This window comes from Cetorhinus maximus, chromosome 5, assembly GCF_964194155.1.
Source record: "Cetorhinus maximus chromosome 5, sCetMax3.hap1.1, whole genome shotgun sequence".
Classification (NCBI taxonomy): Eukaryota; Metazoa; Chordata; class Chondrichthyes; order Lamniformes; family Cetorhinidae; genus Cetorhinus; species Cetorhinus maximus.
This window is the reverse complement of record NC_135883.1, coordinates 167150535-167174476: the sequence shown is the minus strand read 5'-3', so window position 1 is coordinate 167174476 and position 23942 is coordinate 167150535. Positions and strand designations below refer to the sequence as shown.

General features: G+C 44.0%; 1 protein-coding gene across 4 annotated transcripts in view; it reads right to left on the bottom strand.

Moving 5' to 3' along the window:
• Positions 1-331: 331 nt before the first annotated feature.
• cul9 (cullin 9) overlaps positions 332-23942 on the bottom strand; it is a 318678-nt gene continuing 295067 nt past the window's right edge. For 3 of the 4 annotated variants that reach the window (XM_078542786.1, XM_078542787.1, XM_078542790.1), the window contains 8 exons: positions 23223-23386; positions 19331-19424; positions 18213-18287; positions 14927-15037; positions 12880-12997; positions 11404-11537; positions 6059-6156; positions 332-981 (listed from right to left, as the gene is read on the bottom strand). In XM_078542786.1, coding sequence (XP_078398912.1) covers positions 795-981; positions 6059-6156; positions 11404-11537; positions 12880-12997; positions 14927-15037; positions 18213-18287; positions 19331-19424; positions 23223-23386 — 981 coding nt within the window. In that variant the 3' untranslated portion in view covers positions 332-794. The remainder of the gene's footprint in view (positions 982-6058; positions 6157-11403; positions 11538-12879; positions 12998-14926; positions 15038-18212; positions 18288-19330; positions 19425-23222; positions 23387-23942) is intronic. The other variant, XM_078542788.1, reaches the window with a different exon arrangement.

Below are 23942 nucleotides of genomic sequence, written 5' to 3'. Positions count from 1 at the left end.
GCGCGTGTGCAGCCCGCTCCCTGCCTGTTCTTGTGCAGAAAGTCCGGGGTCCATTGGGACATGGAGTTCCCGAGCTTCGCAGTCAACAAGGTAAGTTGGGCTTCGTACAATAAAGTAGGTTGGCAGTGGAGGTGAGGTAGGGACAGCGGTGTGTGTTAATTTAACAGGTAGGACCAGGTGATTTTGGAGGTGGATTCAGACCCTGAATGGAGAAAGTCAGGTTAGGATTGAACAGGTTTTAAAAAGCAGCTTTGAATTTTACAAACAAAATGAAATATGATTTTACTTTGTTAAATAAAAACTATTAGAAGGGGAGTAAAAACAAGCCCAATTTCATACATTAGAAGAAAGTGTTTTATTTTCACAACTTGCATAACTGGAATTTCTCAGAAAGAACATTATATGTGAACAATTGAAGCATTCTGCTAAGGGGAACCTTCACTGCCCTTTGTTCTTTTATAGCTGAATACAGTGAACATCTCCCAGAAACAGTTCAGTAGCAGTTTATCAGCAGCTCTCTCTGGAGGGGCGAAATGTTAACAAAATAAAAGAAAAAGACAGTTGTGTGTGTGTTTTTAAAACCTGAACACCAAAAAAACTTTTCTAAATCAAAAAGAGAAGCCAGTTAACCAGAAGTGGCATAACAAAAAAAGAATCTAGGGTTCTGCGTTCTGCGCGGACTAAGATATTTTCATCTAACTACTGTGAATTACATTGCTTTTTGTAAATTGTCCACTTATTCAGAATATATATATAATATATATATATTATATATAAAAAAATCTCAACTCTCTTTAGTCATAAACATCGTCTTCCAGGTAAAAGAAATCTCTCTCTAGGTTCTCTGATTCATCATCTGAAAAATCATCTTCATCAATATCTTCATCCTCATCGTATGTGTCATGCCACTCCGGGACATACTCATCATCATCATCATCATAATCTCCGTCTTCTTCCTCAGTTTGACTGCCTGACTTCACTCTGCACAATAAACAGAAGGAGTTACTATTTTATAGATGCACACTTAGCACTGCATTGGTAACATTCCTCAATTACTATAATTGAGGAATAACATCTCAGTTCAATTAACTGTATCATATTTCTTTGAAGGGAATGTTCAAAAGTCATCAGTCAAACTTGCTCTGACAACAGCTACACTAGCACCATCCGAACAGCACAAGAAGGCAGCTCACAAACAATTTCTCAAGGGCAATTAGGGATGGGCAATAAATGCTGGTCTATTTCTGTGTCTGCTTCAAAACACCATGGTCCATTTCTCACTCACTGTATCTGCTCCATAACACCATGGTCTATTTCTCACTGTATCTGCTGCATAACACCATGGTCTATTTATCACTCACTATGTCAGCTCCATAACACCATGGTCTATTTCTCACTGTGTCTGCTGCATAACACCATGGTCTATTTCTCACTCACTATGTCTGCTCCATAACACCATGGTCTATTTCTCACTGTGTCTGCTGCATAACACCATGGTCTATTTTTCACTCACTGTGTCTGCCACATAATACCATGGTCTATTTCTCACTGTGTCTGCTGCATAACACCATGGTCTAGTTCTCACTCACTATGTCTGCTCCATAACACCATGGTCTATTTCTCGCTGTGCCTACACCATAACACCATGGTCTATTTCTCACTCACTGTGTCTGCCACATAATACCATGGTCTATTTCTCACTAACAATGTCTGCTCCATAACACCATGGTCTATTTCTCACTCACTATGTCCGCTCCATAACACCATGGTCTATTTCTCACTAACAATGTCTGCTCCATAACACCATGGTCTATTGCTCACTCACTATGTCCGCTCCATAATACCATGGTCTATTTCTCACTAACAATGTCTGCTCCATAACACCATGGTCTACTTCTCACTCACTGTGTCTGCTCCATAACACCATGGTCTATTTCTCACTCACTGTGTCTGCTCCATAACACCATGGTCTATTTCTCACTGTGTCTGCTGCATAACACCATGGTCTATTTCTCACTCACTGTGTCTGCTCCATAACACCATGGTCTATTTCTCACTGTGTCTGCTCCATTACACCATGGTCTATTTCTCACTCACTGTGTCTGCTCCATAACACCATGGTCTATTTCTCACTCACTGTGCCTGCTCCATAACACCATGGTCTATTTCTCACTCACTGTGTCTGCTCCATAACATCATGGTCTATTTCTCACTCACTGTGCCTGCTGCATAACACCATGGTCTATTTCTCACTCACTGTGTCTGCTCCATAACACCATGGTCTATTTCTCACTAACAATGTCTGCTCCATAACACCGCAGTCAATTTCCCACTCCTGTTCTGAAGAAGAGTCATCTGGACTCGAAACATTAACTCTGTCTTTCTCTCCACAGATGCTGTCAGACCTGTTTTTCCAGCGATTTTTGTTTTTGTTTCTCACTCACTGCGTCTGTTCCGAGGTACCATTACCTATTTCTCATTGTGCCTGCTCCATAACACCATGGTCTATTTCTCACTGTGCCTGCTCCATAATACCATGGTCTATTTCTCACTCACTGTGTCTGCTCCATAACACCATGGTCTATTTCTCACTCACTGTATCTGCTCCATAACACCATGGTCTATTTCTCACTGTGCCTGCTCCATAATACCATGGTCTATTTCTCACTCACTGTGTCTGCTCCATAACACCATGGTCTATTTCTCACTCACTGTATCTGCTCCATAACACCATGGTCTATTTCTCACTGTGCCTGCTCCATAATACCATGGTCTATTTCTCACTCACTGTATCAGCTCCATAACACCATGGTCTATTTCTCATTCACTGTGCCTGCACCATAACACCATGGTCTATTTCTCACTGTGTCTCCTACATAACACTATGGTCTAGTTCTCACTGTGCCTGCTCCATAACACCATGGTCTATTTCTCACTCACTGTGTCTGCTCCATAACACCATGGTCTATTTCTCACTCACTGTGTCTGCTCCATAACACCATGGTCTATTTCTCACTGTGTCTCCTACATAACACTATGGTCTAGTTCTCACTGTGCCTGCTCCATAACACCATGGTCTATTTCTCACTCACTGTGTCTGCTCCATAACACCATGGTCTATTTCTCACTCACTGTGTCTGCTCCATAACACCATGGTCTATTTCTCACTGTGTCAGCTCCATAACACCATGGTCTATTTCTCACTCACTGTGTCTGCTCCATAACACCATGGTCTATTTCTCACTCACTGTGCCTGCTCCATAACACCATGGTCTATTTCTCACTGTGCCTGCTCCATAACACCATGGTCTATTTCTCACTGTGCCTGCTCCATAACATCATGGTCTATTTCTCACTCACTGTGCCTGCTGCATAACACCATGGTCTATTTCTCACTCACTGTGTCTGCTCCATAACACCATGGTCTATTTCTCACTAACAATGTCTGCTCCATAACACCATGGTCTATTTCTCACTCACTGTGTCTGCTCCATAACACCATGGTCTATTTCTCACTCACTGTGTCTGCTCCATAACACCATGGTCTACTTCTCACTCACTGTGTCTGCTCCATAACACCATGGTCTATTTCTCACTCACTGTGCCTGCTGCATAACACCATGGTCTATTTCTCACTCACTATGTCTGCTCCATAACACCATGGTCTATTTCTCACTCACTGTGTCAGCTCCATAACACCATGGTCTATTTCTCACTCACTGTATCAGCTCCTAACACCATGGTCTATTTCTCACTGAGTCTGCTCCATAACACCATGGTCTATTTCTCACTCACAGTGCCTGCTCCATAACACCATGGTCTATTTCTCACTCACTGTGTCTGCTCCATAACACCATGGTCTATTTCTCACTCACAGTGCCTGCTGCATAACACCATGGTCTATTTCTCACTCACTGTGTCTGCTCCATAACATCATGGTCTATTTCTCACTAACAATGTCTGCTCCATAACACCGCAGTCAATTTCCCACTCCTGTTCTGAAGAAGAGTCATCTGGACTCGAAACATTAACTCTGTCTTTCTCTCCACAAATGCTGTCAGACCTGTTTTTCCAGCGATTTTTGTTTTTGTTTCTCACTCACTGCGTCTGTTCCGAGGTACCATTACCTATTTCTCATTGTGCCTGCTCCATAACACCATGGTCTATTTCTCACTGTGCCTGCTCCATAACACCATGGTCTATTTCTCACTCACTGTATCTGCTCCATAACACCATGGTCTATTTCTCACTGTGCCTGCTCCATAACACCATGGTCTATTTCTCACTGTGCCTGCTCCATAACACCATGGTCTATTTCTCACTCACTGTATCTGCTCCATAACACCATGGTCTATTTCTCACACTGTATCTGCTCCATAACACCATGGTCTATTTCTCACTGTGCCTGCTCCATAATACCATGGTCTATTTCTCACTCACTGTATCAGCTCCATAACACCATGGTCTATTTCTCACTGTGCCTGCTCCATAATACCATGGTCTATTTCTCACTCACTGTATCAGCTCCATAACACCATGGTCTATTTCTCACTGTGTCTGCTCCATAACACCATGGTCTATTTCTCACTCACTATGTCTGCTCCATAACACCATGGTCTATTTCTCACTCACTGTGCCTGCTCCATAACACCATGGTCTATTTCTCACTCACTGTGTCTGCTCCATAACACCATGGTCTATTTCTCACTCACTGTGCCTGCTCCATAACACCATGGTCTATTTCTCACTGTGCCTGCTCCATAACACCATGGTCTATTTCTCACTCACTGTGTCTGCTCCATAACACCATGGTCTATTTCTCACTCACTGTATCTGCTCCATAACACCATGGTCTACTTCTCACTCACTGTGTCTGCTCCATAACACCATGGTCTATTTCTCACTCACTGTGTCTGCTCCATAATACCATGGTCTATTTCTCACTCACTGTGCCTGCTCCATAACACCATGGTCTATTTCTCACTGTGCCTGCTCCATAACACCATGGTCTATTTCTCACTCACTGTGTCTGCTCCATAACACCATGGTCTATTTCTCACTCACTGTATCTGCTCCATAACACCATGGTCTACTTCTCACTCACTGTGTCTGCTCCATAACACCATGGTCTATTTCTCACTCACTGTGTCTGCTCCATAATACCATGGTCTATTTCTCACTCACTGTGTCTGCTCCATAACACCATGGTCTATTTCTCACTCACTGTGTCTGCTCCATTACACCATGGTCTATTTCTCACTCACTGTGCCTGCTCCATAACACCATGGTCTATTTCTCACTCACTGTGCCTGCTCCATAACACCATGGTCTATTTCTCACTCACTGTGCCTGCTCCATAATACCATGGTCTATTTCTCACTAACAATGTCTGCTCCATAACACCATGGTCTATTTCTCACTCACTGTGCCTGCTCCATAACACCATGGTCTATTTCTCACTGTGCCTGCTCCATAACACCATGGTCTATTTCTCACTCACTGTGTCTGCTCCATAACACCATGGTCGATTTCTCACTCACTGTATCTGCTCCATAACACCATGGTCTATTTCTCACTCACTGTGTCTGCTCCATAACACCATGGTCTATTTCTCACTCACTGTGTCTGCTCCATAACACCATGGTCTACTTCTCACTGTATCTGCTCCATAACACCATGGTCTATTTCTGACTCACTGTGTCTGCTCCATAACACCATGGTCTATTTCTCACTCACTGTGTCTGCCCCATAACACCATGGTCTATTTCTCACTCACTGTGTCTGCTCCATAACACCATGGTCTACTTCTCACTGTGTCTGCTCCATAACACCATGGTATATTTCTCACTGTATCTGCTCCGTAACACCATAGTCTATTTCTCACTCACTGTGTCTGCTCCATAACACCATGGTCTATTTCTCATTCACTGTGCCCTCTCCATAACACCATGATCTATTTCTCATTCACTGTGTCTGCTCCATAACACCATGTTCTGTTTCTCACTCACTGTGTCTGCTCCACGATGTCTGAATTGCTGCATGCTGTTAAATAACTTACTCTTTGGTGGAATCAGATGGCACTGTGTTTAAAAGGTCTGTGGATTGAACTTGATTCTGATCGACACCCTGCTTTGGCTGAAACCCCACTCGGAAATCCTGAAATTGCAGACGTCACATTAATGATTTCATGTACATCTCTGAAATACTTACAGCACACTTTCTGACAAAGTTATAGCACAACAAGGCTTCTTTAGCTATACATACTCTCACCATGTGGCTACAAGATGACAGGCCTGGAATCGTGCGACGAGTAACCCACCTGCTGACTCCACAAAGCCTGTCCGCCATCTACAAGGCACAAGTCAGGAGTGTGATGGAATACTCTCCACTTGCCTGGATCAATGCAGCTCCCACAACCATCAAGAAGCTTGACACCATCCAGGACAAAGCAGCCCACTTGATTGGCACCCTATCCACAGAGATTTACTCCCTCCACCATCGACGCATAGTAGCAGCAGTGTGTACCATCTACAAGATGCACTGCAGGAATTCACCAAGTCTCCTTAGACAGCACCTTCCAAACCCAAGACTGCCACCATCTAGAAGGACAAGGGCAACAGATAGATGGGAACACCACCACCTGGAAGTTCCCCTCCAAGTCACCCACCATCCTGACTTGGAAATACATCACTGTTCCTTCACTGTCGCTGGGTCAAAATCCTGGCACTCGCTTCCTAACAGCACTGTGGGTGTACCTACACCACATGGACTTCAGCAGTTCAAAAAGGCAGCTCACCCTACCTTCTCAAGGGCAACTAGGGATGGACAATAAATGCTAGTCCAGCCAGCGAAGCCCACATCCCGTGACTGAATTTTTAAAAAAAATCTGAGCCTGTGTTGAACTCTCCCCCCAATGCATGAAGCTTCTTCGTAACATCATCCTGAATCAGCAATGCTCTCTCTGCTGCAAGTCAACCTGTCACTTGAATTGTGCCTGGCATCTGTGAACAAAAGGTGCCTCTTTCTCAACCTGACAATTGGGCTCCAATGCAATTGAGAGGCAACCCTTTTGGGGAAAATGAGCAATTTCACCTATTTCCCCATCCATCCAACAATTAAATTATCTCATATACAAGTTGCTCATTCCTCCTACTCTGAACATGTTGATATATGCCAGGTAGAGCCTCTTGACAATATGGCTCTCGAATGCCACCTCAAGTGGTCATGCTTTGTGAGTGATAATCAGGCAGCTGAGTACTGACAGAATATTCAGCGATGGGTAACGTCAACTTGCCTCAGTGTGCACACTTTTTCCAGCAAATCACTGCATAGTGATCAGGAGCGGAAACTCTGCAGACGGTTCATTTCCCTGTACAGCCTCACATTGCAGAGGCCCGTGGGACATTACTCCCCCTGTATGTGCTCAGAAGCAGTGTTTTAGTGCATACAGAACTTAGCTCTGAGATTATAGCTGGTGATGATACTGAGGCACAGCACGAGGCTTCATGAGCAAGGTACAGAGTTTAAACACACTATCACGGAAAGAATCCCAGGAGAGACGGGGCATTTTCTCCAGGAAACACAGAAACATAGAAAATAGGAGGAGGCCATTCGGCCCATTGAGCCTGCTCCACCATTCATTATGATCATGGTTGATCATCCAACTCAATATCCTGCTCCTGCTTTCTCCCCATATCCTTTGATCCTTTTCGCCCCAAGAGCTATATCTAACTCCTTCTTGAAAACATACAATGTTTTGGCCTCAAAGGCTTTCTGTGGTAGCGAATTCCACAGGCTCACCACTCTCTGGGTGAAGAAATTTCTCCTCATTTCAGTCCTAAATGGTCTACCCCATATCCTCAGACTGTGACCCCTGGTTCTGGACTCCCCCACCATCGGGAACATCCTTCCTGCATCTACCCTGTCTAGTCCTGTTAGAATTTTATAGATTTCTATGAGATCCCCCCTCATTCTTCTCAGCTCCATCAAATATAATCCTAAACGACTCAACCTCTCCTCAAATGTCAGTCCCGCCGTCCCAGGAATCAGTCTGGTAAACCTTCGCTGCACCCCCTCTATAGCAAGAACATCCTTCCTCAGATAAGGAGACCAAAACTGCACACAATATTCCAGGTGTGGTCTCACCAAGGCCCTATATAATTGCAGCAAGACATCCTGTTCCTGTACTCGAACCCTCTGGCTATGAAGGCCAACATACCATTTGCCTTCTTTACCACCTGGTGCACCTGTATGCTTACCTTCAGTGACTGGTGTACGAGGTCTCATTGCACATTCCCCTCTCTCAATTTATAGCCATTCAGATAATAATCTGCCTTCCTGTTTTTGCTACCAAAGTGGATAACCTCACATTTATCCACATTATACTGCATCTGCCATGCACTTGCCCACTCACTCAGCTTGTCCAAATCACACTGAAGCATCTCTGCATCCTCCTCACAGCTCACCCTCCCACCCAGCTTTGTGTCATCTGCAAACTTGGAGATATTACATTTAGTTCCTTTATCTAAATCATTAATATATATTGTGAATATCTGGGGTCCCAGCACCATTCCCTGCGTTACCCCACTAGTCACTGCCTGCCATTCGGAAAAAGACCCGTTTATTCCTACTCTTTTGTTTCCTGTCTGCCAGTTGTCTATCCATCTCAATACACTACCACTAATCCCATGTGCTTTAATTTTACACACTAATCTCTCTTGTGGGACTTTGACTTCTGAAAGTCCAAATAAACCACATCTACTGGCTCCCCCTCATCAACTCTACTAGTTATATCCTCGAAAAATTCCAGTAGGTTTGTCAAGCATGATTTCCCTTTCGTAAATCCATGCTGACTCTGTCCGATTCTGCCACTGTTTTCCAAGTGCTCAGCTATTAAATCTTTTATAACGGACTCCGGAATTTTCCCCACTACCGACGTCAGGCTGACTGGTCTATAATTCCCTGTTTTCTCTCTACCTCCCTTTTTAAATAGTGGGGTTACATTAGCTACCCTCCAATCTGTAGGAACTGTTCCAGAGTCTCTAGAATCTCGGAAGATGACCACCAATGCACCCACTATTTCTAGGGCCACTTCCTTAAGTACTCTGGGACGGAGATTATTAGGCCCTGGGGATTTATCGGCCTTCAATCCTGTCAATTTCCCCAACACCATTTCCCTACTAATACTGATTTCTTTCAGTTCCTCTCTCTCACTAAACCCTGTGTTCCCCAACATTTCTGGGATGTTATTTGTGTCCTCCTTTGTGAAGACAGAACCAAAGTATGCATTTAGTTGGTCAGCCATTTCTTTGTTCCCCTTTATAAATTCCCAGGTTCTTGACTGTAAGGGACCTACATTTGTCTTCACCAATCTTTTTCTTTTCACATACCAATAGAAACTTTTACAGTCAGTTTTTATGTTCCCCACAAGCTTACTCTCGTACTCTATTTTCCCCTTCTTAATCAATCCCTTGGTCCTCCTTTGCTGAATTCTAAACTGCTCCCAATCCTCGGGTCTGTTGTTTTTTCTGGCCAATTTGTATGCCTCTTCCTTGCATCTAATACTATCTCTAATTTCCCTTGTAAGCCTTCGTTTGGCCAACTTTCTTGTTTTACTTTTGTGCCAGACAGGAATAAACAATTGTTGCAGCTCACCCATGTGCTCTTTGAATATTTGCCATTGCCTATCCACCATCATCCCTTTAAGTAACGTTTCCCAATCCATCATAGCCAACTTGCACCTCATACCATCGTAGTTTCCTTTATTAAGATTCAGGATACTAATCTCAGAATCAACTACGTCACTCTCCATCTTGATGAAAATTCTATCATATTATGGTTGCTCATCCCTGAGGAGCCTCGCACAACTAGGTTGCCAATTATTCCTTTCTCATTACACAATACCCAGTTGAGGATGGCCTGTTCTCTCGTTGGTTCCTCAACGTAATAGTCCAGAAAACCATCCCATATACACTCCAGGAATTCCTCCTCAGTGGTATTGTTACTAATTTGATTTGCCCAATCTATATGCATATTAAAGTCACCATAATTACAGATGTTCCTTTATTGCATGTGTCTCTAATTTCCTGTTTAATGCCATTCACAACATCACCACTACAGTTTGGGGGTCTATATACAACCCCCACTAACGTTTTTTGCCCCTTAGTGTTTCTCAGCTCTACCCATACAGGTTCCATATCGTCAGAGCTAATATCTTTCCTCACTATTGCGTTAATTTCCTCATTAACCAGCAATACAACCCCACTGCCTTTTCCTTTTTGTCTGTCCTCTTTAAATACTGAATACCCCTGGATGTTCAGTTCCCATCCCTGGTCACCCTGCAGCCATGTCTCCGTAATCCCGACTATATCATACCTGTTTACATCTATTTGCGTGGTTAATTCATCCTCTTTATTGTGAATGCTCCTTGCGTTAAGGCACAAAGCCTTAAGGCTTGTCTTTTTAACATTACTTGTCCCGTTCCCACTATTTTTCACTGAGGCCCCTGTTTGATTCTTGCCCTTGATTTCTCTGCCTATCACTTTTCTTATTCCCCTTTCTGTCTTTCGTTCTTGTCCTTGATTCCCCCTCCTCTGACTCCTTGCGTAGGTTCCCATCCCCCTGCCATTTTAGTTTAAACCCTCCCCAACCACTCTAGAAAATATTCCCTCTCGGACATCAGTCCCGGTCCTGCCCAGGTGTAACCCGTCCAGTTTGTACTGGTCCCACCTGCCCCAGAACCGGTCCCAATGTCCCAGGAATCTGAAACCCTACCCCTCACACCATCTCTTCAGCCAGGTATTCATCCCATATATCCTGCTATTTCTACTCTGACTAGCACGTGGTTCTGATGAAGAGTCATATGGACTCGAAAGGTTAACTGTATTCCTCTCTGCAGATGCTGTCAGACCTGCTGAGTTTTTCCAGCTATTTTTGTTTTTGTATCTAATTAACTAGTTGTAGCTGCAGCAGAGCCTGTATAAACCCTGTTTTAAAGCTGGCCTAAAACTCACCTTCTTCCAACCCAAACAGCAACTTTTAGTTAATTACTAAATTAAAGAAAGACTAGACTTTAGATAGAAATTAACCCTTAAATTCCCTCAGTCACCAAACTCCACCTTAAGCACTCTACTGCAGCCCAAAGCAGCACTCCAGTGTGGACAGTAGTTAAATCCAAGGAAGAGTTAACGTATTCATATTGAAATGTCAGCTGGTTAGAGAGTGGCATTGCTAGATGCTAAGTTACCTGTCTTCCCTTTCCATGTAACTTGGGAAAACCAGCCAGGCAAGAGCAAAAAAAATTCCTTTCCAAAAGAGAGCCTTCACATGTATCGCAGCAATCTAAGTATTTCACTTGCTGCTACAGACTCCTTTCCTCTGCTGCTTTCTTGCAGTCTGAATTACCTGTGTTGAGTGCTGGAGGATGGCGAGCAGTCTCTCTTGTATCCTGCGGATCAGTTCCAGTCCCGTATTCAAGTGTTCTGGTTTCAACAGGCGAATACAGGAAGCCAGGTCCACGCACTGTAGCAGGGTCTCCTCTGAGAAACACAAGATCATGTTTCAGATACAGACACCTCTCATTCTCTTCGCAACAAGCTTTAGTACAGACAAACATCCCAAGGTGCTTCTCAGGAGCGCTATCAAGTAAAATTAGGCACTGAGCCATCTAAAGTGATATTAGCACAAAAGCTTGGTTCAAGAGGTAGGCTTTGAGGATCTTTAAGTGGGAAAGAGAGAGGTAGAGAGATAAGTAGGTTTCGGGAAGGAATTTCAGTGCTTAAGGCCTAGGCATTTGAAGGCACAGCCACAATTGGAGATCCATGAGAGGCAGGAATTGGAGCAATGCAGAGATAGGAACATAAGAATTAGGGGCAGGAGTAGGCCATAGGGCCCCTTGAGCTTGCTCCACCATTCAATAAGATCATGGATGAACTTCGACATCAGCTCCACTTTCCTGCCCTATTCCCTATCTAAGAGGGTTGCAGGGCTGGAGGAGATAGGGAGGACCAAGGTCATGGAAGGATTTGAACATAGGGATGAGAATTTTCCCCTCTGCAAGTCCGAGTGTTCAGTGGAACCTCAATTATCTACTTCATGCAGGTGATCTCAACATGGAAGAAAGTGTTTGGTCAAACTGAGTTTTGAAGCTTTTGAATGTTCTATATAGATTTTCTGATCAAGTTCCCAACATGTACAAGAGAAAACCCAAGATTTTCCAAGGAGATATTCTGGGGGAAAATGATGGTAACCCAACTTCTGCTGATCTCTCCCACCTGAAGTACTGACTCCTACTGCCATCATGTATGAGACAGCCCATTGTAGAAAGGGCATTAAAGGCCAGAGACCCTTGATTGTAGATTCACCAGGATGACGCCAGAACAGACTTGAGGTCCTGGAACTATTTCTACTTCCATCAGAGAAGAATCAGAGGAAATTTAAGAAAGATTTTTGAAAGCCATTTAGTAAGGCGAATAGGGAAAGACTTTTTCCTCTGCAGAGTCAATGACTAGGGATTATCAAATTAAAATTTGCACAGTTGAGCGAGGATAGTTGGGAGACATTTCTATCTACAGGTTTTTAAAGGATGGGATTCTCTGCCACAGTGAATGGTTGAGGCAAAAGTCATTGGATCTTTTAAGGAAAAATTGGATGAACATTTGACACAGAGGAAGATACAAAGCTCTGGGAGAAAACAGAACTGTAGGATCAATTTTGGGTTCCTCTTGCTAAGAGCCAGCACAAACATAATGAACCAAATGGCCTCCTTTTTTGTAGTGAAATTGCCTACAGTTCCAAAAGTAATGAGAAGCCCAAATACAATTTTTTTATCTTTTAAAATTTAAACAAAACTTGCATCTTAGTGCATGAACCGGAACTCACCCAGAAGGATCTGGAGGGCATTGGTGTGCAGCTCCAAGTTCTCCATCTGCTGTTCCATTATATCCATCTTTTCAGTGTCCTGATTATAGTAACTGTACACACAGGAATAGGCCAATACCTGATAAAAACCATACACAAAGCAGTGTTGAGGTAAGAAAGCTACAGAGGCAACCTAAATACAATGAACCTGATATCATCCCACTGACTGTTTCACTCTCGCTATAGATGATCTCATACAAACCTTTCCTTACAGCTACTCACTTGTAACTGGGTAAAAATCCATCCACTCCTGAAACAAGCCAGATTGATTAAGACAAAGCATGATGGAAAGATAACATCTCAAACTTTTTGTGGCCAGTCAGCTCTAATCCCATCAGGTTAGAGGGGCACAGGTCGCTACAATCTCCTTCAGAGCACAGGCCAAAGCACAGAGCGCTTCCCTTAATGAAGGTAGCAGTACTCATAAAGGAATCATTCTGACAAGCCTACCAGGATTATTAAACTCTCTCTTTCTCTTAGATGCTGACTGCCCAGCACATTTCCAGTTTTGTACCTGAGTTCTGAATCTAAGTGGTGCTGCTGATTCAAGAACAAGAGACTGTGAGGAGCTTGTTCCAAGGCATGGGCAGGATATCCACAAATCAGAGAAACTTGTAGCACAGGTGAGAGGAAGACCTGCCTGCAACAAAAGACTCATCCACTTCTCAATTATAACTTCACCTCTCCTTCAATCCCGGCCAGCTCCCCGTCCCAGACACTGGTCCCGGCTGGTGCCCATCCCAGACGCCAGCCCCGCCCAACATCCTGTCCCAATCGCTGCCCCATCCCAGTCGCCGGCCCTGGCCAGTTCCCCCATCCCAGACACCGGTCCCGGTCAGTTCCCTCGTCCCAGACACCAGTCCCGGCTGCTGCCCTGGCCCAGACGCCGGTCCTGGCCAGTTCCCCCATCCCAGACACCAGTCCCAGTCAGTTCCCTCGTCCCAGACACCAGTCCCGGCTGCTGCCCTGGCCCAGACGCCGGTCCCGGCCAGTTCCCCCGTCCCAGACACCGGTCCCAGTCAGTTCCCTCGTCCCAGACACCAGTCCCGGCTGCTGTCCTGACCCAGACGCCGGTCCCGGCCAGTTCCCCCATCCCAGACACCGGTCCCGGTCAGTTCCCTCGTCCCAGACACCGGTCCCAGCTGCTGCCCTGGTCCCGGCCGCTGCCCTGGCCCAGATATAGGTACCAGCTGCTGCCCTGGCCCAGACACTGGTACCAGCCGCTGCCCCGTCCCAGACACCAGTTCGGGCCGGTCCCCCATCCCAAACACCGGTCCCAGCAAGTGCACTGTCCCAGAAACTGGTCCCAGCTGGTGCCCCAGCCCAAACACTGGCTCCGGCCAATGTCCTGTCCCAGACTTCTGTCCCAGCCGCCGCCCCATCCCAGACGTCGGTCCCGGCCGCTGCCCTGTCCTAGACGCCGGTCTTGGCCAGTGCCCTGTGCCAGACTACAGTCCCAGCCGGTTCCACCGTCCCAGGCCTATGTCCTGTCTCAGACGCCACTCCCGGCCACTGTCCTGTCTCAGACGCCAGTCCTGGCCGGTGCCCTGTCCCAGACACAGACCCAGACACCAGTCCACAGTTGATCTTAATCTTCTCCTCATCAGCTATCCTTACACATACTTACAAGAATTTTCAATGAATCGCAATTAAGAGCAAAAACCCTGGCTAGTTTTTGCACCCTTAGCTCATGGTTGTTGGGCAAAATGTCAGATTTCCAGCACTGACCTTGGAGAGATCAAAGTCAGCTTAAATCATGAATAGCAAAGCCACGCACCAATTTATCACACAGAGTAATCACTGTCTGCTCCAGGTAGTCACAGTGAGAGGCCTGCTTAATGAGAAAGGCTGAGAGCCAACATGCACCACTGTATTGTTTTAGGTTAAGATTGTTACTGACCATCCACTGACTTCACAGCAACTCCTCAAGACCCATGTTTACGGATTAATCATTAAGTTATGAGACAAGAGGTGGCAGTTACTCTAAGGGTGTACACTGGGCACTCACCTTCCTCGCCTGAGCAAGCATTTTACAGGCATCAATAACAAATGTTAGTGACTTCATTTGCAAGGCTTCATTTACTGCAGATACTTTTGCTTCCAAATTAATCGCAAAGTCCTGTTACAAATAAAAAATATGATTTTAAAATCGCTGCCTGGACAGAGATTGTCCTTCTAACCAGTAAGTCTGTGATCAGTCTAGCAGAATAATCCATTGCTTCAAAGAACAAGCACATGCTCACCATCTGAGTCCTTTTGACACAAAATAATCAAAAATGGTTACGTTCAGGTCTCCCTTAAGCTCCCACCATGACCTTGCCCCTCCTCCCCAAAAGCCAGCATCGAACCTCCACACCTCCCCCTCGAGCAACTCTGCACCAACTCCACCCACTGCTACTTTATATTGATCAACACATTTTAAATACATGGATTGTATCATTTCTCAACTTTCTAGGCTCATGAAATGGAACACAACTTTTAGGTAAGCTCTCCTCACATCTTAACCCTTTTAAGACCCAGCACCACACTGCCAAATCTGCAACATACCATCGCCATGGCCAATATATATTTCCTAAAAAACATACAATGTGGCAAAGATTAGTGATAAGCCAGAGGATTGGGAAAGTTTTAAAAACCAGCAACAGATGACCAAAAAAAGGAGAAAATAAACTTTGAGGGTAAACTAGCAAGTAATATAAAAACGGACAATAAGAGCTTATTTAAATATATAAAAAGGATGACAGCGACCAAAGTGAACATAGGCCCCTTACAGAATGAGGCAGGGGAAATAATAATGGGGAACCAGGAGACAGCAGAGGAGTTGAATAAATACTTTGCATCAGTCTTCACGGTAGAAGACATGAATAGCATTCAAAAAAATACTAAATAATCAAGGGAAAAAGGGCAGGAGGGGAAAGGAAATAAATACAATAACTACCACGAGAGAAAAAGTACTGGGGAAACTAATGGGGCTAAAGGCCAATAAGTCCCCTGGACCTGATGGGTTGCATCCTAGGATATTAAAGGAAGTAGCTACACAAATGGTGAATGCACAGGTAGTAATCCTCCAAGAATGCTTAGATTCTGGAAAAGTCCCAGAAGATTGGAAAACTGCCAATGTAACACCCTAATTCAAAAAGTGAGGGAGACAAAATGCAGGTAACTATAGGCCAGTTAGCTTAACATCTGTCAATGGGAAAATGTTACCATCCATTATAAAGGGTGTAATAGCAGAGCATTTAGAAATGCATAATATAATCAAGCAGAGTCAGCATGGCTTCATGAAGGGGAAATCATGCCTAACAAATTTATTAGAATTCTTTGAGGAGGTAGCAAGCAGGATAGATAATGGGAAACCAGTAGATGTAACATATTTGGATTTCCAAAAGGTGTTTGATAAGGTATCGCACATAAGGCTACTTAATAAGATAACAGTCTTGACGTTAGGTGTAGTATATTAGCATGGATAGAGGATTGGTTAACTAATAGAAGACAGAGAGTTGGGATAAGGGGGACATTTTCAGGATGGCAACCAGTAATTAGTGGAGTGCTACAGGGATCAGTGCTGAGGCCACAATTATTTACAGCATATATATTAATGACTTAGATGAGGGAAGTGAATGTACTATCGCCAAGTTTGGAAATGACACAAAAATAGGTGGGAAAGCAAGTGGTAAGGATTACATAAAGAGTCTGCAGAGGATTAAAGACAGGTTAATTTTTTTATTCATTCACGGGATGTGGGCTTTGCTGGCTGGGCCAGCATTTATTGCCCATCCCTAGTTGCCCTTGAGATGGGCAATAAATGCTGGTCCAGCAAGTGAAACCCACATCCCGTGAATGAACAAAAAAACTTGGCAGATAGAATATAATGTGGGAAAATGTGAGGTTATGCATTTTGGCAGGAAGAATAGAGGAGCTGAATATTATTTAAACAGAGAAAGACAGCAGAAAGCTACAGCAAGGAAGGATTTGGGGTCCTCGTGCATGATTCACAACAAGCTAACATACAAGTTCATCAGGTAATAGGGAAGGCAAATGGAATGTTGGCCTTTATTTCAAACTCTGTCTGGAGTAACTATTCAGTTCTGGCATTGCACTTTAGACTATAAGACATATGATCGGAAGGTAAGCTGTGGGGAGGACGCAGAGAGACTGCAAAGAGATATAGGCAGGTTAATAAGACCATAAGATGTAGGAGCAGAAGTAGGCCATTTGGCCCATCGAGTCTGCTCCGCCATTCAATGAGATCATGGCCGATCTGATAATCCTCAACTCCACTTTCCTGCCTTTTCCCCATAACCCTTGATTCCCTGACTGATTAAAAATCTGAAAAAAGCAAAAAACTGTGGATGCTGGAAATCCAAAACAAAAATAAAAATACCTGGAAAAACTCAGCAGGTCTGGCAGCATCTGCAGAGAGGAACACAGTTAACGTTTTGAGTCCGTATGACTCTTCCACAGAAGAGTCTGTTGAAGAGTCATACGGACTCGAAACGTTAACTGTGTTCCTCTCCGCAGATGCTGCCAGACCTGCTGATTAAAAATCTGTCTATCTCAGCCTTGAATATACTTAACGACCCAGTCTCTATAGCCGTCTGCGGTAAAGAATTCCACAGATACACTACCCTCTGAAAGAAGAAATTCTTCCTCGTCTCTGTCTTAAATGGGCGACCCCTTACTCTGAGATTATGCCCTCTGGTCCTAGACCCTCCCACAAGGGGAAACAACCTCTCAGCATCTACCCTGTCAAGCCCCCTAAGAATCTTATATGGTTCAATAAGGTCGCCTCTCATTCTTCTAAGCTCCAATGAGTACAGGCCCAACCTACTCAACCTCTCCTCATAAGAAAATCCCTCCACATCCAGGAGCAACCTAATGAACCTTCTCTGGACTGCCTCCAATGCCAGTATATCTTTCCTTAGATAAGGGGACCAAAACTGTTCACAGTATTCTAGGTGTGGTTTAACTAGTGCCTTGTATAGTTTTAGCAAGACTTCCCTATTTTTATACTCCATTCCCTATTCCAGACACAGTCTGAACAAGGCTCTATACCGTAGCATCATTTCCTCACTTTTATCCTCCAGCCCCCTTGAGATAAAGAACAATATTCCATTAGCCATCAGACAAATTCATTAAACGACTACCATCTAGACAAAGCTTTATCAGAAACATGTCAGAAATCAATCTTCCACTCTAGAGGCCTCTGCAGCCACAGTTTCCCATTTTAATTCGGAGTTAGTAACACGGACATTGTTTCAAACAGGATATGGACGGAAGCTCCGTGTGCTCACCCGTGCCTGATGGTGAAAAGTGCATCGTTCGTTATAATCATGAAACCGCTTCTCTTGCCGTGCTGCTTTACTGACCTGTGTAAAGACACAATCATTTAGTACTTAAAGCTCCATTTAAAAACACTTCTATTGAAGAGTGCCCGACAGACTGGAGGATACAACAGGGAATATCATAGCGTTGAAAGTTATTCTTTCTCCTCTTTACACAACTGTCAGCCTCCAAAAAGCTGAACCTGGTGTTGCCTGATCACCTCTAGATTTACCTCATCTTTCCCTTTCCTTATCTACACAAGTTAAACATACTGACTGCAGCTTAGGAAATCCCTGTGCAGAATCCCCCACTTCCTCTCATGAAGTTAGTGGAGTAACAGCAGAAATAAATTTGGCTGTTGTGGTGGGGGAACCCTCGAGAGCCCAATATAAATAAGAAGTCACCAGCCAAAGAATTAGATGTAAATATGATCACTAGACAGTGACGTAGCACGTTAGTAGAATACAATACCCCTAAAGGCTATCCAGTTTTCTCCTACAAATGGCAGCTCACAATGTCTCCATTGGTAAGTGTACCATGTAGCAAGGCTTCATGTTAAGCAGAAAAGACCAGGAGGACACTAGATTTGATTGCTTACTTCTATTGAGTTAGTTAATCTAAGAATTAAGTTGTTGGGAGCTTTAATTGGATTAGTGGGTGAGCTTTGGACCAGGGAAAGAGACACCAGCCAGTATTCCACTCCTGGGTATTATCTAGGCAAGGGTAAAACAAAGCTCTGCTGTGATGCTTTCCAGAGTTGAACACTCACTGAAGAATAGCCACTTGGGCCAGATAGCAGAATGATTGCAGAACTATTGGAGCCATTCTGTAGTATTAAACAACACCTTCCAATGGAGGAAGCAGAAGAGGAGAGAAAAGTACCATTGAAGAAATAAATAAAAAGTAAACAATCTAAATACATACATTAGAAACAAAATAATCAAAAATATTTTTTAAAACCCAAAGTTCAGTGCCACAACATTCAAAAATGAACTGTTTACTCACAACAGCCCCCACCCACACATATATGTCTAAAATACATTTCTGGTGTTACTGCAACTCAAGTTCTAACAGAGTTTGATCTCACCATAGCTGAGCAGTTATAGTAATCTTTGTGTGTCGGTTTCCATGGCTTCAGACACCGCCAGCAAAATCCATGATTACACTTGGCACATGTCATGCTGTAAAAGATTCAAAATGGAGTCCTTAATTAGATGAACAAGACAAGATCACAGAGTCTTAACGGCACAGACGGAGGCCATTGGGCCCATCATGTCTGCACCAGCTCCCCAAATGAGTATTATGACCTAGTGCCATTGCCCTGCCTTTTCCTCGTACCCCTGCATTGTTTCTATTCAAATAATCATCTAATACCCTCTTGAATGCCTCGATTGAACCTGCCTCCATCACACTTCCAGGCAGTGCATTCCAGACCCGAACCATTCGTTGTGTGAAAAAGTTTTTCTCACGTCACATTTGCTTCTTTTGCAAATCACTTTAAATCTGTGCCCTCTCGTTCTTGATCCTTTTACGAGTGGGAACAGTTTCTCCCTATCTACTTTGTCCAGCCCCTACATGATTTTGAACCTTTCGATCAATTCTCCTCTCAGCGGAGAACAGTCCCAGCCTTTCCAATCTATCCTCATAGCTGAAGTTTCTCATCCCTGGAATCATTCTTGTAAACCTCTTCTGCACTCTCTCCAATGTGTTCACATCCTTCCTATAGTGTGGTGCCCAGAACTGTACACAATATTCCAGCTGAGGTCTAATGAGTATCTTACATAAATTCAGCATAACCTCCCTGCTCTTGTACTCTATGCCCCTATTAATAAAGCCCAGGAGACTATATGATTTATTAACTGCTCTCTCCACTTGTCCTGCCACCTTCAATGATCTATGCACATATACACCCAAGTCTATCTGCTCCTGCACCCCCTTCAAATTTTTACCCCTTATTTTATATTGTTTGTCCATGTTCTTCCTACTAAAATGCATCACCTCACACTTCTCCGCACTGAACTGCATCTGCCACCTATCTGCCCACTCCACCAATTTGTCTATGTCCTCTTGAAGTTCCACACCATCCTCCTCACAGTTTACAACACTCCCAAGTTTCATATCGTCTGCAAAGTGTCCCCTGCACACAAAGATCTAGATCATTAATATATATCAGGAACAGCAAGAGTCCCAATACCGACCCCTGGGGAACTCTACTATAAACATTCCTCCAGGCCGAAAAATATGCATTGACTCTTACTCTCTGCTTTCTATTTTTCAGCCAATTTTTTATCAACGTTGCTACTGTCCCTTTTATTCCATGAGCAATAACTTTTCTCACAAGCCTGTTGTGTGGCACTGTGTCAAATGCCTTTTGGAAGTCCATGTACACCACATTAACAGCATTACACTCATCAGCCTTTTCTGTTCCCTTCAAAAAACTCCAGCAAGTAAGCTAAACACGATCTCCCCTTTAGAAATCCATGATGGCTCTTCCTTATCAACCATATTTTTCCATGTGGCTACAAATTCTATCCTGAATAATTATTTCTAGAATCTTGCCCACCACTGAAGTTAAACTGACTGGTCTGTAATTGCTGGGCTTATCCTTACAACCTTTTTTGAATAAGGGTGTAATGTTTGCAATTCTCCAGTCCTCTGGCATCTCTCCTGAGTCTGGGGAAGACTGAAAAATTGTGGCCAGTGTCCCTGCAATTTCTACTCTCACTTCCTTCAACATCCTTGGATGCATTTCATCCGGTCCCGGTGCCTTGTCAACTTTAAGCACCGACAGTCTATTCAACACTTCCTCTTTATCAATTTTGAACCCTTCTAGTGACAAAGTTTCATGGCTTGGGTAGCATCTACCTCCTTGGTAAAGGTGGATGCAAAGTATTCTTTTAATACCTCAGCCATGGCCCCTCCGTCTATGTGTAAATTCCCTTTTAGGTCCCCAATCGGCCCTACTCCTCCTTTTACCACCCTTTTACTATTTATATGCCTATAGAAGACTTAGGGATTCCCCTTTATGTTGGCTGCCAGTCTTTTCTCATAACCCCTCTTCGCTTCTCTTATATGTTTTTTCACCTTCCCTCTGAACCTCCTGTATTCTTCTTGGTTTTCTACCTGACACTTGTCATAAGTGCACTTTTTCTTCTTTATCTTAATTTCAATCTCCTTTTTCATCCATGGAGCTCTGGATTTGTTTGTCCTACCTTTCCCTTTCGATGGAATATACCTTGACTGTGCCTCAACTTAGTTACTCAACATCTAATTAACTCTTATTATTGCACCATTCTTATTGAATTCCTTTCAACTGTTACAAGATCTTGATGGTTGTGGCCTTTTATTTGAAAGAGAACACATTTGCCAACTGATAGATTGATAAAAATCAGAATCCGATACAGAGCTCCCAGTAAACCAGAAGTTACAGTTTCACCAACCACAACAGAGCAGCAGATTTTTTTTTACTATTCATTCACGGGATGTGGGCTTCACTGGCTGGGCCAGCAGTTATTGCCCATCCCTAGTTGCCCCTGAGAAGGTGGTGGTGAGCTGCCTTCTTCAACCCTGGTACACCCACAGTGCTGCTAGGAAGGGAGTTCCAGGATTTTGACCCAGCGACAGTGAAGGAACAGTGATATATTTCCAAGTCAGGATAATGGGTGGCTTGGAGGGGAACTTCCAGTTGGTGTTCCCATCTATCTGCTGCCCTTGTCCTTCTAGGTGGGAGTGGTCGTGGAAGGTGCTATTTAAGGAGCCTTGGTGAATTCTTGCAGTGCATCTTGTAGATGGTACACACTACTGCTACTGTGCGTCGGTGGTGGAGGAAGTGAATGTTTGTGGATGTGCCAATCAAGCGGGCTGCTTTGTCCTGGGTGGTGTCCAGCCTCTTGAGTGTTGTAGAAGCTGCATTCAAGTTGCAAGTGGGTAGTATTCAAGTATCTCTTGTTTCAAGGGATAATCATTGGATTGCCCAACCACCTGTAGGTGGGTCGGATCAGTTTCACTAGTTTTCTCCAAAACCATTAAACACCTCATAATAAGAGAGTGTTGCAGATTATCTGCTGAAAAAGCCACAGTCTATTCCACTAAATTGGCACAAGGTCTGAAACCCAGATTGCATATCATCAACTGAAACAGGCTGCCAAAAGGCAAGTAAGCTTTTGAATAGATTTGAGGACAAGGTCCAAATACAGCAAAAAGTTCTTGGACTTGGCATTGCACACCACATCTATTGATATCCAGGTGGTCAGATTACAGGAGATGGCAACTTGGCTGGTGTCATCCCATTGTATCTTGGATATTTACAGTAAAATGCAAGCTCCTTTGAAACTGCTACCTTAGTGCTACTGGCAATGGGCACACAGGTAATGCACAACCAGTAATAGCGTTGCTTTTGTTTAGACTGCAGGCTGAGTAACTGGGAATCATGGCCACTTGGTTAAGGCACCAGAGGGCAGTGTCTACCATGAAATCTGATATCTTCAGCAGGGCAAGAGTAGGAGGAGACAGGCAAGAAATACCTTAGAGAAAAAACAAAATGCTGGAATAACAAGAAAGATTTTCAGTGTAAGGCAGGATAACAGTCCAGGGACCACCTTTCATCAGAAATATCTAACATATTACCCTTGAAACATTAGCCTGTCTTTTTTCTTAACAAGATGGATCTGTCAGTTATTTGTAACATTTTCTGTCTGTTTACTACATTAAAGCGAGGCAAGGCAAAATCATTTACACAGATAGAAATGTGGAACTCTCTCCCACAAAGCATGTGGTGCTGGAGCGTGTTGAAGCTTTCAAGACAGCTCCATAGATTCTTATTGGGAAAGGGTATTGGGATTTGAAGTAAATGAAGTTGAGCTGCAGATCAGCTATAATCTAATTGAATGGTTGTGCAGGGCCGAGGGACTGTCTGGCTGCCTCCTCCTGTTCCTTTTATAAAAATGAAAGAGCTTATATTTAAAAAGACATAGACTCACTGAAGACAGCCCTCATTCTTCTCAATCTGGGCATGGCAGCTTGGACAGCGTTTGGAGATAAGTTTTGCCAGGTGTTTGCTTTGTGCTTCTATTGTCATTCCCTCGTAGTAACCACCGTCATCCATCCACTGGGACATGTGGCTGCAGCTGGCAGGGTAGTGTGCCTAAAATAAACAAGGCAGGGGTGCAAGATCAGAGTTTGAAGCTAGGGCCCATGGACTCCAGGATTTGAATACTAAAAAATATCACACAGCTGAACTTGGCATGGCCTCTGAATGCAACACAGCAACATCAGCAGGGTACTGACCAATACAAATTCATAAGTTAAAATCCCAGGAAAATGCTCTAAATTTCACCAGAGAAGCTGCTCCAATTGGACCAGTGACAGCGTCCCTCAAACTGAGTCCCCACACTTTACCTCCTCCTTCCCTCCACTACTTACACAAACCTTCCCCTCCCTGCACCTCCATAATATCCCTCTGACTACCATCTCTGTAGATTGTGCCAATTCCCCAGAAGTAAAGGCGGGACAACCAGGGGTTTGCAGTTCTCATCACCATACAGTGGCGTGCTGCTGAGTAATGATGCCCACCTGGTTAAACAGCCAATCAGAATTCACTGTCTGCGCCCCAGATTATGGATGAGAACTCGGCTGAGGTACTGTATGGCCAACAGTCTCCTGTGGAACTACAATCTGTCACAAGTTAGTGTCTGCAGGGA